General features: G+C 56.8%; 1 protein-coding gene across 3 annotated transcripts in view; it reads right to left on the bottom strand.

Annotated features, from left to right (window-relative positions):
• The window catches only part of COL16A1 (collagen type XVI alpha 1 chain), a 50,716-nt gene that overhangs the window by 34,793 nt on the left and 1,760 nt on the right, over positions 1-14,163 (bottom strand). For all 3 annotated transcript variants that reach the window (XM_060089371.1, XM_060089370.1, XM_060089372.1), the window contains exons 2-27: positions 13,785-13,891; positions 11,764-11,838; positions 11,539-11,656; positions 10,544-10,667; positions 9,979-10,245; positions 9,281-9,361; positions 8,977-9,102; positions 8,137-8,190; positions 7,810-7,836; positions 7,227-7,262; positions 6,176-6,202; positions 5,042-5,104; positions 4,731-4,772; positions 4,561-4,605; positions 4,429-4,464; positions 3,991-4,053; positions 3,567-3,611; positions 3,386-3,481; positions 3,199-3,237; positions 2,533-2,577; positions 2,356-2,391; positions 1,776-1,886; positions 1,347-1,382; positions 1,083-1,118; positions 897-1,007; positions 501-545 (exon numbers count right to left, since the gene is read on the bottom strand). In XM_060089371.1, the coding sequence (XP_059945354.1) occupies positions 501-545; positions 897-1,007; positions 1,083-1,118; positions 1,347-1,382; positions 1,776-1,886; positions 2,356-2,391; positions 2,533-2,577; positions 3,199-3,237; positions 3,386-3,481; positions 3,567-3,611; positions 3,991-4,053; positions 4,429-4,464; positions 4,561-4,605; positions 4,731-4,772; positions 5,042-5,104; positions 6,176-6,202; positions 7,227-7,262; positions 7,810-7,836; positions 8,137-8,190; positions 8,977-9,102; positions 9,281-9,361; positions 9,979-10,245; positions 10,544-10,667; positions 11,539-11,656; positions 11,764-11,838; positions 13,785-13,857 (1,857 nt within the window). In that variant the 5' untranslated portion in view covers positions 13,858-13,891. The remainder of the gene's footprint in view (positions 1-500; positions 546-896; positions 1,008-1,082; positions 1,119-1,346; positions 1,383-1,775; positions 1,887-2,355; positions 2,392-2,532; positions 2,578-3,198; positions 3,238-3,385; positions 3,482-3,566; positions 3,612-3,990; positions 4,054-4,428; positions 4,465-4,560; positions 4,606-4,730; positions 4,773-5,041; positions 5,105-6,175; positions 6,203-7,226; positions 7,263-7,809; positions 7,837-8,136; positions 8,191-8,976; positions 9,103-9,280; positions 9,362-9,978; positions 10,246-10,543; positions 10,668-11,538; positions 11,657-11,763; positions 11,839-13,784; positions 13,892-14,163) is intronic.

The following is a 14,163-nucleotide window of genomic DNA, read 5'->3' on the forward strand; positions in this document are numbered from 1 at the left end:
AACTCTGGAGACACATTCCCTGGGCTCAAATCCCAGGTCTGCACCCAAACACCCATGTGACTTTGAGCAATTTACTTGGCCTTTCTGGATTTCCGTTTCCTCATCCATAAAATGGGAATAATGGAGTACCTAACCCATGAGGTTTTGGGAGGAGGAAACAAGTCAATACACCTATAAGCCCTTGGAATGCTGCTCGGCACAAAGTAAGTGGTAAAGAAGGGTTATTATTATTTTATTATAAGGTAGCCTTGAATGTACTTAATTGTCTTGGATTATCAGTAAATTAAAAATACAACGCTAAGGAACTTTCTTGGAGAACATGCGGGCTCTCAGAAATCAATTCTTTGACTCCAGTCTCCAAAACACTGATGAATTTCTTTCTCTGTGGATTTACAGTTTGATCTCTTGTCTATGTTGTCCCTATTCCCCGTCCAGGGGCCCCCTCCCCTACCTCCTGGCCAAGAAGACCCCGGTGTTCCTGACATCTAACCAGGTCTCACCTTCTCTCCTTTCAGCCCTGTTGGCCCTGGAGCCCCAACTTTCCCCTGAAAAACAATCAAGTCACAGTCACTGCATCTCCCCACTCCCATCCCTCCAAGACTCCATGGGTCCCAGTGTCCACCCAGAAGGAGAAAGGCCAGCTCAGAATTACAAATCCCACAACCCTGCAGGTAGCTGGACAACTACCTCTGTTATACAGATGGGCACTCAGAGGTCCTAAGAGGGAGTACCAGGGCAGTGCAAGGGTGGAGGGAGACACCGGGCTACAGGTCCGGAGAACCTGCCTCAGGGCCTCCCTCCTGGTCTCTGCCTTGAGACCCAGAGCCTAAGGAGCCAGGGAGGCCACCAGTGTGGCAAAGAGGGGCTGGCCTGGCTAGGAGGAAGCAGTCACTCACCGGAAGGCCAGGCAACCCGAGGCCAGGAGGGCCCACATCTCCTTTGGGCCCTATAGAGGGCCCACGATGTTGGGCTGCTATGGCTGAGCTGCAGGACAAGCAGGACTCCCCCTGGGGAAGGAAGAGAAGGGATCAGAAAGGCTCCCAGTAGTCAGAAGGGGTCAGCCAGAGAACAGCGTCCCTCACCTTTTCTCCTTTGAGGCCTTGGATGCCAGGGTCACCCTGCAGGGAGAAAAGGTTTATGGGCTGAGAGACTGGGTATGTTGGGGCACCCCAAATTTCCTAGCCATATATGAGGACAGCAATGTCACACACCACAAACCCTTCAAACACCCAGGGGTCCCAGGGGATTCAAGGTCAGCACCCCAGAGCTGGGGCTCATCAACCCATGTGACAGATGGAAGAAATGAGGCCAGGCTAAGCTACCCCGCCAGAAGTGCCGGTACATACCCGATCACCCTTTTGTCCAACAGCTCCCAGGCCCTCCTGAAAAAAAGGGTCTGTGAGGGAGTGGGGTACAGAGTCCAGCCCAGGACCATAACCCAGCCCTGCCCGCTCCTTTCCTCCACCTCCAACCCATACCCAATCCCAGGAGGAGGGCACAATCTCACTCACTGTAAGGGTTGGCTCCACCCCAGCTTGCCCAAAAGGCATCTTAAGCTTTGGCTGGGAGAACCCCGGTTGGTTGCCATGGAGACCTGGGGTGGCCTTATAGCCTAGCCCTAAACTCTATGGTTCAGCCCCCACCCCCATGGAGCTAAGAGCCTAGACTCTCTGCCCACAGTGTCTCTATGGCCATGAGAAGTTTCCAGCCCCTCTCCATGATTATGCCCCCTGGTGTTTTGGTGGAGTCCTGCAAGGGCCACCCTGGGCACTCACCCTGGCTGGTGCAGGATCACCCGGTTCTCCCTTGGGCCCTGGCTTTCCAGGGAGCCCCACAAAGTTCTGGAACCCTTCAGGCAGCGTTGGACACACTTCGCAGGGGTCACCCTAGCAGAAGGGAGAGAGCATGAGTGGACAAGTTGGGGCTAAGACCCTGGGGAAGGCAAGGAGCTCTAGGCATGGGGTGGGCCAGGGCAAAGTGGATAACAGGAACACTGAGGGGGCTTTCCGTTCAACTACATCCTCAAAAAAAAAAAAAAAAAAAAAAAAAACAAACTACATCCTCAAACAAGGCATAAAAAATCACTGTGTCCCATTTAGAGGTGTGGCAACTTGGGCAAAGGGAAAAGCTCATTGACTTGCTGTGTTCATGTGCGGGGTTGAGGTGGGATTTGAACCTGTCTGTGTAACTCCAAAGCCAGGCCCTTTAGTAATCACACTCACATCATGGGAACAAAGAAGGGGTGGGGGTCCCCCGAGGAGGGTCCCAGGCCCAGCGCCCTTGATGCTCAGTGTCACCTTCAGAGAAAGGCTTGCCCCCCCATCCCAACCTGGGGTAACCAAGCCTGGGACTCACCTTCTCTCCCCTCAGCCCTGGAACCCCTGGCTTCCCCTGTTGGAGAAGCAGTGAGTGTTAGTGCCACAGCAGAGAGGGACCGAGGACCTAGCCCCTCTCTCTCTGGAGGCCTTGGTAGATGAGGCCTGGGTGTGGTGGGCAGTGGCTCCCCTCCCCCACCAGATTGGGGTCACTCACAGGTTTCCCACCAGGACCTTCCTTTCCCGGCACTCCGGAGCTGCCCTGTGGTCAGAAGAAGAGTGAAGGGGGAGGCTTCTGGCCGTGACCTCAGCCCATGCACCCCTTTGCCATCCAGTTCCCTCTCTGGACGGCAGGACAATCTCGCCAAATCTCCCATCTCCTCTCGGTCGGTTTTGTCAACAAACACTCCCTTCCTGTTGCCTGTCCTTCTCCATGTCTAACCTGAGTCCTTCTGGTTGCAAAGGAAGGGAGAACATGAGGCCTCCATGTGCCCCTTCCCCGGTGCAGCACGTTTGGAGGTGACATGGGTGACCCCAGAGGAACCACAGCAGAAAGACATTTCCAGGGTTTTCTGCTTGTCAAGGCGTAAGGCCCTAAAATGAGCTTGGGCCCTCCAATTAGGCCACTCCGGTCATTACCAGACTTAGGCCTCCCCGTCCCTGTGCCTGCAACCCACGCCGAGGCTCCGAAGTCGGCAAGCACTGGGATGGGGACACTGCCCACTGCGGGGCCCAGCCCCCTAGCCCCTTCCCCAACATGCCGGCCACCTCCCTCCTCCCCGCTGCTGTCCCTGCTGCCCCGGCCACCCCGGCCCCACTCTCCTCTCTCCTCCCGCTAAGCAGGGGGCCTCCCGCATGTGTCCCTGCTTCTGCTTGTGCTTACCTTGTCTCCCTTGGGGCCTGGAGGGCCACCTGGGTCCCCCTGAAGGCAGAAACAGGGTCAGGCAGGGGCTTCCCAGGGCCCTTCCCCCAACCAGGCCCCCTGGGACCAAGCCTTACCTCCCCACCCCTGGCCAGGAGGGAGAAGGGTCTCTGAGGAAAGGAGGGCAGGAGGGGCAAGGGGTACTCACCGGGGTCCCAGGAAGTCCTATCCCAGTGGGCCCAGGGAGGCCAGGGGGTCCAGGCTCTCCCGCCAGCCCCTCAGGCCCAACAAAGCCAGGGTCTCCCTGGCACAGACATAAGGTGGGTATGAGAGAGCCACCGCCTCAGCCCCATCACCCACTCTTCACCCCTCAGACGCCCACAGCTCACCTTCTGCCCTTTGGGCCCCATGACACAGATCTCTCCTGGCCGGCCCTGTGGGCAGGGGGAGGGTCTAAGGATGGCTGAGGCCTGGCACCTCCCGGGGACAGCAGCCCCACTGGGACGTGTAAATACCCAGCTGCCCACCCTCCCTGTCCTGTCCTGTCCCAAAGCCTGACTTCACCCAGTGCCCCGAGGTCACTAGATGTCAATGTCAGGACATTGGAGGTCAGGGGCTCCTAGGCTGGGAGTCAGGATGCCCAGGGTCAGGCCCTTTTCTGCCCCCTCCTGGGGCACAGTTCTCCCCTCCCTGGGTCTCTGTTCTCTCTGAGCAGAATAGTGGGTTAGATTAGGAAGCTTATACTCCAGCATTTCAGGATCACGTGCTGAGGGGTGTGGGGATCATGCTGAGGAAGGGTCCCAAGAACCGTACATCTCGGCCTGGCTTTCCTGACGAGCCCTTGATGCCTCCGTCTCCCTTCTCGCCTTTCTGGCCCTGAGGAAGGAAGAGGCAAAGTGACTGGGGCTGAGAGAAGGGGCTGGAAGAGCCAGGACAGCTCCATCTGGAGAGGGAAAACTGCTTTCTAGATCCGTGGTCTCAGCCTTCCTAGAGATTAAATGGCTTCACAGGAGGGGAGACAACAGGAAGAACTGCCACCAGCCAGGCCACTCGCTCAGGGAGTCTGTGGCTTTTCTCTCCAGGTCTGGCAGGAATCTGGACAAGGCAGGAGGACTGGGAGGCTTCGGGAGTACTACCAACTCTGGGCCCAGTGACACCATCCCCTAGGATGACTTTGGACACCTCCCTCCTCCTGTCTGTGAGGTTCGCAGACCTCCCTGGCACCCACCCCTCAAAATCCTGGCCCATTACCTTCTGGCCTGTGGAGCCGGGGAGTCCTGAGGGTCCCTGAGATAAGGAGGGGACACAAAAGAGAGGTGAGGAGAGGAAGGGGAGGCTGGCCAGGACCCCGCTGCCCTGCCCTGTCTCTGGTCCCACACTCACCAAGGCTCCCGACTCCCCCTTCTCTCCCTTTGGGCCTTCTGTACACTGAACAGGGAGATAAGGTGTTGAGAGGGGCCCAGGGTCACCCCCATGGGCTCTGAGGGCACAGCCCCTTCCTCAGGGGCTGACCCCATATTGGCCCTAAAGCAGGCCTCTCCTCCAGGCCTTACCTGAAGCGGGGCGTCCGGGGAGATTCGAACACAGTCATTGCCCTAGAGGTAGGGAGCAAGGGATCAGCCTCCTAGGGGAGCCATCCTAGACCTGTTTTGAGGAGGATGGGCCCAAGAATCCCATAGTCGCAGGTGCCCCTAGAAGATACAGGTTTCCACACACTAACCCCTAGAGAGACCCTGGCCCTCATCCCCTGTTTGGACCAGGCTGCAGTTTTCCATCTGAGATGACAGGATGATGGCTCACATTCCGGCCCAACCCCAGGGTACAGGTGGGAACGTCCTGCCGTGGGCATGGCCGGGGCACTTACCCGGGCTCCCTTTTCTCCCTTGGGTCCCGATGGACCAGGCAGGCCCAGCTCACCATTCCCTCTCTGTGGATGAGACCAAAACAAGGGCTGGGACCAGAGGAGCACATGAGAGCCTTGAAGAAGCTCTCCCCATCCTGGTCTTCTCCACGCATCCACCACACACGGGTGTATAAATGAGCACAGCCCTGCCCCAACCCCCTCGCCCCCACTCACACAGCATATGGATTCCATGTGCATTCATCCGCCTGTCCCTCCCACCCCAAAAGACCATATTTGGCAAATCCGTAGTTTCAGGCAGAAGGTACCTCTTCTCCCACACTCTAACCCAAGCACGCTAGCTCACACACAGCACACCCAGGGGCACAGGGACACGTGCGTGGACACACACATGTGCAGTGGCAGACACCCATGATGATGAGTGTCAGGCTGCCCGAGTTCAAATCCTACCTCCACCGCTTACAAGCATGTGTCTCAGGGCAAGCTATGTGAACTGTCTGAACCTCAGTTTCTTCATCAGTAAAATGGGATTCATGTCAGTACCTACCTCAAGGGGCTGAGGTGAGGAAGAAATGTGACACTGTAGGTAAAGTGTGCACCACTTAGCACGCACGTGGAGGTGGCTCCAAGAATGACATTATATACTCACAGGCACACAGAAGTGTGCAATCTCACATTTGCACATCACCCACAAGCTCTGTGATCCTGTCAGGCCCACAGGTATATGGGTTCACCCCCCTCCACATGTACAAACGTGTCCAGAAATGCACGTAGTCACACACACACAAAATCACACCAGTCACCCACGTGGGCACAGCTGGGCCTCGGTTTTCCCTGAAATAAAATGATAGTACCCACGCGGCAAGATGCCTGAGGGGGTTCAGGAAGGTCATGGTGCCAATGGGTGGCCCAGTGCCTGGTGCACAGTAGGCCCTCAAAAAAGGGCAGTTCTTAACATCCTCACATACACACAACCCCCTACTCTCTCCAACACACACACACACACATCTAATCACCCCACATATATGCAGGCTTGGGTAGCCCTGATATATACACACAGCCAGAGGCCACATGCCGTGAGATGGACTAGCACCACTGAAGAGGTCAGGGGTGTCCTGTTCTCCATCTGGGACTCACCTGGGGGCCAGAGGGACCAATTGTGACCTGAGGGGACAGAGGAGAGAGGATGTAATCATCTCAGGGAGGGAGAGGAAAACAGAGGCCCAGAGAGGGCAAGCAACTTAGCCAGGGTCACACAGGGGTGGCTGAACCAACAGCCCAAACCCTAGCCCCTGCTCTGTCTCCCAGGCCAACCAGCATGCTGATTTTATTTCCCAAAGCTGTCAGACTTACGGAGGGGTTTGACCTACCTTCTCTAACCTGCCTGGCTTTGGCTAGCTCCACCCCACAGTTGCTAGGATAACATGGCTGCTCGGTTGCCATGGTAACCCCTGCATAAGTGGGGACCATCAGCCTTACTGGATTTGGTGGAGGACTGGACAGAAACAGGGGAGGGCAGCAGAAGGGATACTTCCTGATGTCCCCCAAGGCCAGGGGCTTAGAGCCGAGGGGAGCGGGGGTTGTGCCCTTTGTGGATCAATGCAGAATGTCAACTCAGAATGTCAGGCTGTGGGAAAGTGGTGACTCATACTGCCCACGGAAGAGACACAGTTGGGTACCAGCTGGGCTCGCACTGAGCCCCTTTCCCTTGTCCTTCTGGACCCCGGAGGGAGGATGGGCCAGGACCAGCTAGAGAGGGATAGGAGGGGAGGCCCTGAGCCAACACGTGGTTTGGGGGGCCATGCTGGGCTGTATCACCCTGAGCCAGCCCTTCCCCTTCTCTGCCTCTAAGATGACATGGGAAGCCTTCCAAGCAGAGCAGGCCTGAGTCCTTGTGGGGCGAGCCAAGCTGGGATCAGCAACCAAGGCTCTGATTCTGCCAGCAGCCACCCCGTCCCCATTCCACCCTGGAGCCCAATACATTGCATGAGACTTCCTTCCCTGGGGCCCTGGCTTGGTGGGACTGCGAGTGTGGGACAAACCCAGCTCTGGGGGGTGGGCAGGCAGAGAGTGTGAAAGTGCACAAAGACCCCCTTGTCCTGAACCAGGAAGCCGCCAAGCCAACCTCTAGGCAACGCCCACTCCCAGGCCCCGTCCACCCCACCCAGCACATTCTCTCTTCACTCACGTTGCTCTCCCGGGCACCATGGACACAGGGTGGGCACTGAAAGGGAAGAATGGGCCTGGAGGTCAGGTCTGAGAGCCCAGGACCAGCCCTCTCCACCCCACTGGCCCCCATACACACACCAAGAACATCACAGGTGTCTGGGTGGAGCTGAGGAACGTAAAGATGGAAATCCTACCAAATAGGCCTCGCCCCTCAACTGCCACCGACCCAGAGCCAAGCCATTTCTCAGATGAGGAAACTGAAGCCCAGAGAGGAATAGCAGTGGGCCCTGGGTCACACAGCATGCTGGAGCAGAGTGAGGCCCAGAATCCAGGGTCCCATGGCCAAGGCCTGGGCTCTCTCCAAGATACCCGTGGCCATTTGCTGCCAACTCAGCAGGAGTGTCCAGGGCTGAACACCCCGCTCCTAACGAGAAGCAGCATGCAGACAGGGTCCAGCATCAGGTCCCCAAGGAATGCTGGGAGCTGTGTGGTCATCCCACACCCCCATGCCCAGGATCCAGGGCGCCAAAGCCTTGTCCGAAGGGCTCATGCTGGCACCTTTCCAACCAAGCTCTTTTTGCCAGTCTAGATGGGAGGCTTACCTCATCCACTGCTGTCTCCTGGTGGCCCTGGGAAGAGGGAGGGCATGAGAATGGGTGGGGAATGGAGGGGACAAAGCACTGCTTCCAACACCCCTACCCAAGAACCACCAGGAGCGGGTGCCCTAGATAGCGCCAGGTACTGTCTGTCTCGCTCCCGTGCATCCTTCTTTCTCAGAGCTGGCACCTACAAATCCTAAGCTCTGTCCAGGAGAGTGGGGGCAGGTGGGAAGAGCATGGGCGGAGAGTCTCTTACTCAAGGGGTTTACGGAGGACAGGGAGGGCAGACTCAGGACACTGTGGGCTCCTCCGCGCACGCACTGTCTCTACCTTTGTTCCCCTTTCTGCCTTCTGGCTGATTCTTCCCGTCAGCTGGGCATCCACCTGAGCAGACAGAATAAGGGGGAAATCTTGAGGAGGGGGCAGTTCTGGGGCCCACACTAGGCATGGACCCCTGGGATGCCTCAGTCTGACATCTGGCAGCTCCCAGGTCATCAAGAGCCTGCTCAGGCCCCTGGCACCCCAACAGGCCCCCCCTTCCTTTTCACCCCACCCACGTGATGTCGGAGAAAACAAGACCATGAATCAATGGGATCCTGTGTTCCTGCAGCCAAAGGCTGGGCAAGATGCCTGGTGGGCAGGGAGGCTGCCTCGCCACGGTGTGGGGCTATGGGAGGAACTGGGCTTCCCTGCCATCCCTAAAGAACCTAAAGCGGGCAGGGCAGCTGGCCATGGTGCTGGGCATGGAACCAGCTTGGCACTTGCCCGGGCTGAGCCCAGGAGAATGAGTGAGCCCCAAGGCAAGCAGTGTGGCACCTGGCCTCTGACCCCAGATATCCCTGTCCAGGAGAAACTGCCTTTGGGTGCCAGCCTGGCCCTTCCCTCACCAGGGTCTGGGACGGTACCAGTGAGGGTCTGGGTAGTACCAGAGCTAGATGGGCACAACTCTTAATGCCAGCAGGCAGGCGGGCACAGGGTCATACAGTGGGCTGTCTCTCTGCCTACCAGAATCCAATAGGGGTGGGAAGCAAAGAGGCAGGGCTTCCAGTGCCCTCCCTGCCCCGGGGCACATGGTCAACTGACCCTGGGGGCGGGCCCCAGTCAGGTCAGGGGAGGGGCAGGCCCACTTGTGCCTGCCTATGCCCATGTCTGCCTGCCCTGCCTACCCACCTTGCTGTTTTGCGGCTCCTCCAGGCAGAAGCAGCGGGTGTAGACCTTGCCCTCAGTCTGTGGATTGATCTCGATGAGCTCATTGCTCTGGGTGTCCCGGCGGGCCTTGGAGGTCTCTGGGGGACACTGCCCAGTGTGGGGGAAAGGCTGGGGTCAGTACAGAAGGCAGACACCCCCCCCCACTTCACCCACTCATCATCCTAAGATCTCTAGGCATCCCCTTCCTGGTCCTCCGTCTCCAGCACACTGTGTCCCTGGGCAGTGCCCCAACCCCTCCCAGCTGTGCTGGGGCCAGGCCACTCACCCCTCCCGGTAAAATCTCACAGCAGCCCTCCTCCAGCACAAGATCCGGGTCACAGTAGATGTGTGCCTGCTGAAGGTCAAACTGCAGGGGACACACAAGTGTCACTTCATTTTAGCAAACAGCTCTGAGTCCTGGCCCCTAATGAGGCACAGGGATGGCTCCATCCCAGAGTTTGCCCTCAGAAGGTTTCCAGTCTGGCCTGGGAGACCATCGAGAATACAGCTGTCACAAAAAGCAAAACAAAACTGTACGTGAAAGAAAGAGGGAGAGGGGGGAGAAATGTTTGCTTTGGCCCAGAGGAAGAGGGGAAGAGGAGATTTCATTCAAGCTGGGCCTTGAGGACCGGTAGATATTCAGCAGGTAGGTATGCAAGGAAAAGCATTCCAGGCAGAGGTGCAGCATAGGCAAAGGCTGGTGGTGTGAAAGTATTAGGTGAGAGGGATGTCTGGGATGGAATCAACCAGCGCAAAAGCTGCATGGAAGGATGGAACAGAAGATGCTGCTGCAGTCATTTATAAGGACCAGATCATGAAAGGCCTTGAATGCCAGGTTAACATGTTCAGGCTGCATCTGGAGGTCAATGGGGAACCATGAGAGGATTCTGAGCAAGGGAAAGCCCTGGTCAGATATAGGTTCCCGGGAGCTCACTCAGGCTCCCAGAAAGTAGGAGCAGAGTCCAAGCCTGACCTAGCACTCACCGAGACAGGTTTGCCCTGCTCAGCATCCAAGCCCAGAAAAACATGGCCCACAGGCCGCATGGGTCGCCAGGGCCCCAGAGGCCGGGAGGAGACTGATGTGCAGTCCACATGCACAGAGGCTACGCGTTCAGCCACGCTCAGCACCAGCTTGTGCCAACGCAGGTCAAAGAGCTGAGGCACTGAGAAGATGCAGGACACAAAGTCACCATCTTGGCCCCGGGCCCGGAACTCCAGGCTCCGCTCTTGGCTGTTGACTTCCAGGGAAATCTGTGTGGAATTGGGAAAGGCAAGGACAGAGAATCAGAGCCTCCCAAGCCACAGCATGACAAAGGTAAGGGCTCTCAAGCTCATTTCACAAGAGGGGAAACTGAGGCCCAGAAAGGGATGAAAGCTGGCTGGGGTCACAGAGCAATACCTCCTAAGAGAATGGGATAGGTGGGGTGGGGGTGGCCTTGAGGGTGGGCACTGGGATGGAGCAGGGAGGCCCCAGAAATCACAAGCTGGGATGGACTGGTGCTGCTCAATGGCCAAGAGCAATGGGGGTGGAGCGGGGGGCCGGGCTCACCTGCGGGTACCCATTTCCATCGGCCACTTGAAATAAATACCACGTATTCTGGTGGGTGTGTTTCTTCAGCAGTAATGTCAGCACCAGGGCAAACTCACTGGGGAGGCCCCGAGGGAATACACGTCTGTGGGTAGAGCAGGGAGGGTGCCTTGAGGCTCAGGTAAGAGACCACCTGCTGCCCACCCTGGGCCCTCAGGACTGTTGAACCTACATGAGACACGCACAGGCACACACCTCCAAACTGCCACACACATACATAGACACATCCATTCATTCTACAGATGTTTATTGAGGGCCTACTATGTGCCAGTGGTGGATCTGGCTGCTGGGGGTAACAGGGGTGAAAACACAGAGAAGAGGCCTGTCCTCAGGGAGCCTTCAAGTCTGACGGGGTGATGCGGGAGGTGAGGCCATAAACAAAGGATCCTCAGAATGACTATTGCATTATTCCATTAGGATTGTGGTAATCGCTTCCAAGGAATCCAGGATGCCTCGGGGAGAATAACCGGGCCTGGGGGAGGGGAAGAAATACTGAAAAAAGATGAACAGTTTCAGCACGACTGGAGCAGCAAGAAAGAAAGGGAACATTTTGGAAGATGAGGCTGGAGAGGTAAACAGGGGCCAGACCACCCAGGGACTGTGGGACTTTGGACTTCACATGTGTGGGCGCACACACACACAAACACACACACACACACACACACAATTCTTGAAGGTTCCCTCCTCCATCCTGGAGTCCTCATGGTGCCCACAGGATGCAGACTTGTCCTCACCCACTGCTAGCCAGAGATGGGGAAAGGACACAGGGTGGGCCTGCCCGTCCCCTTCTCTCTGCATGCCCTGCAAGGCCCAGGAGTGGAGACCAGGCTGACTCCTGACAGGAGGCAGGATACAATGACCCACGGGTGCCCCTGAGCTTAGGCCCAACATGCAGAGTTGCTGGGAGTGTGGCTGAGGTCAGTACTGATTCCCAGTGGTCACACTGGGGCCTTTACCGCATGGGCTGGGTGACTGAGACCGCTCCCAGTCTCAGGATAAGAGGTCCCTTGGGGTTTCGGATCTTCTTGATGGCAGATGCCTTCATGAGGTTGAGTCGGCGGATGAGATTGAAGCCTTTAAGGGAGACACCAGGTGACAAGCTCAGCTGGGCAGGTGAGTGGGGTACCGGCCACTCCAGGAAGATGGTGGAGGGGGGACGACAGGATGAGATGAGCACTCACCAGTCACGTTGGTCGATAAGTCGCTTCTGTGTTCCAACTTGAGTCCTTCTTGCTGTGAAGGTGGGCACCGCTCCCCTGGAAAAGAATTGGCAGTGGGGCATCTGGTGGGCTCAGGCTGAGGTGACTGCACAGCCGGGCTCCTGGGGAACCTGGGATGGAGCAAGTTCATGTTCCCCACACTGCACCTTTACCCAGGCTCTGCCTTGGGGCTGCTTTCACCTTTTGCCTTCTGACCCTGGCTACCCTGGGAGCCAGTGCACAGATGGGAAGACTGAGGCCTGGCCCAAGGCTACTAAGTAAGTTCATAGCAGAGCAAGATCAGAACTCCTAGAACCCAAATCTCCCTAGGACCCCCAAGTCAGGGGCCAGGCCAGCAAGAGAATGAAAGAAACTCTGGGCAGCCCTACAGCTCACATGAGGTGGGGAGCTGTGTATATACATGCACTCCCTCCACAACATACACCCAAGTGGGAGAAAGAGGAGCACTTCAGGGGCAAGGAAATGTCAGGTCCATGCACACTGTGTTATATACCAGTGCATGCGCATGTCTGCACATGTGTGAGTTGTAGATGCCTGTGCCACCAGGGATGCCATGTGCTGCTGGTACACATGTTCTCAGCAATGGGTGGGGTTCCACTTCCCACAGCCAAAACAGACAAGCAGGCCAGACACAAGTCTGAGTCAACAGATTGACTTTTCACCTGGATAACTACCTTATGAAACTGTGAGAAAAGACTGAGGGCCTGAGTGGACCACAAGCTCAAGGGACCCACCAGAACCTTGGGGCTCCAGACAGGGTATATTAAGGGGGTAAAGGCTCATGCAGAAGGCGATAGCTTAGTCAGGTCTCCAAAACCCTTAAGGGACAGGTAGGCAGCCATGGGCCTGCCTCTTCTCTAGGGCTGATTGAGCAGAAGTAATGAGAGAGTGCTACAACGGGAGAGATGGAGGCTAGAATCAAAAACAAAAAACAAAAAAACCTTTTCATCAATGCAGCTGGGGTAGCTGGGACAAGCCGGTGGATACAGCTCCTAGAAGCTGGGCATTGGACTCCCTGGATGCCTGGCGGGAAGAAGGAATCCTGGATTCCTAGGTCCAGTGACCCCCCTGGAATCTTCCTCCCCCAGGTATGTCCAGAAAAACTATCACTGTCTTTAGCATCGGTAGCAGCAATGGGTGACTCACCCCTTGGCAACAGGCCCAAATTCCTTACAGATGTTGAAATTATCTGCCCCAATCCCCAGGGGACCCGGTGAGGGAGAAGAGAGTAAGGCATATATGCAAACATGCAAAAACACATATGTACACACACACCCCACAGACAGTCACATGTACCCCACTCACATCTGCATCTTGGTTTTTCTGCCTCTTTTGGCTGGATTTAGGGTTCTAGGAGTTCTATTTCTGCTCAGCCACACAGCCAGAGGGCACCTAGCAGGGCAGGGCAAGTTGCCTGGTCAACTTCCTCTGGCTTTGGGCCCTGGAAAGCTACACGCTTTGTCCCATCGTCTGGGCCTTGAGGCGGGCCCTTTATCCAAGATCGCTGTGGAGGAGGAGGAGCACGTGGGCTGGAAGATGGATTCTCCACCAGGGCAAGGACTGGAGAGGCCTGGCCTGTTTGGGGATGCAGCTTGCCTCTGCAGGGAGAGCTTGCTGCCAGCTCCTGCCCACCACGCTGGCCCCACCAGCACTTGGGGCACAGGTTGGGTTTATGTATTAGGGTGGGTGGTTCTTCTCACACACAGAGACACAGGAGTATGTACAGATGCACACAGCAACTCTGAGATGTAAACACAGAGAGGCCCAGAGACACACAAATATGTAGACAGAAACACACATCTCTCTAGCTCACCTCACACTGGCCCGTGTGTGCAAACACCTCAGGCCACCCTGAGCCCAGCCTCTGGACTCTCCTATAAATCCCACGTGACCCAGGCCCGTGGTCACATACGTACACAGGACCCCACACCTCAGAGGGCCAGTGGCAGGCCTATGACACTCTGATCCTCACGTCATCTCACCTGTATCTGCCATATGGCTGCAGATAACACAGAGACTGAGCAGCCACAAGCCAGGAGCCCAAGATGCCCACATCCTGGTCCAGAGAAGTCGGCCGCAGCCACAGCACCTGAAAACCATAGAGAGCAGGAAGGTAGATTCCTGAGCTCACAGAGCACAATTCCACACGTGGGCAAGCAGCAACCAGCCCATGGGGCCCAGGCGCTGGTACTGGGGTTGCAGGAGGTCTAGCCAGGCGTCAGTCCCCCTCAGAGGCCCAACCACGGGCCTTGGGCTAGGATTTGGGCTGAGGTGATATTCAAAATATTTAACCACTGGTATGGCACGGACACCGAGCAGCCAGAGCAGAATGCTGGCTGGAGCACTGAAACCAGGTCCAGG

The sequence above is a fragment of the Mesoplodon densirostris genome, chromosome 2, assembly GCF_025265405.1.
Source record: "Mesoplodon densirostris isolate mMesDen1 chromosome 2, mMesDen1 primary haplotype, whole genome shotgun sequence".
NCBI classification, from domain to species: Eukaryota; Metazoa; Chordata; class Mammalia; order Artiodactyla; family Ziphiidae; genus Mesoplodon; species Mesoplodon densirostris.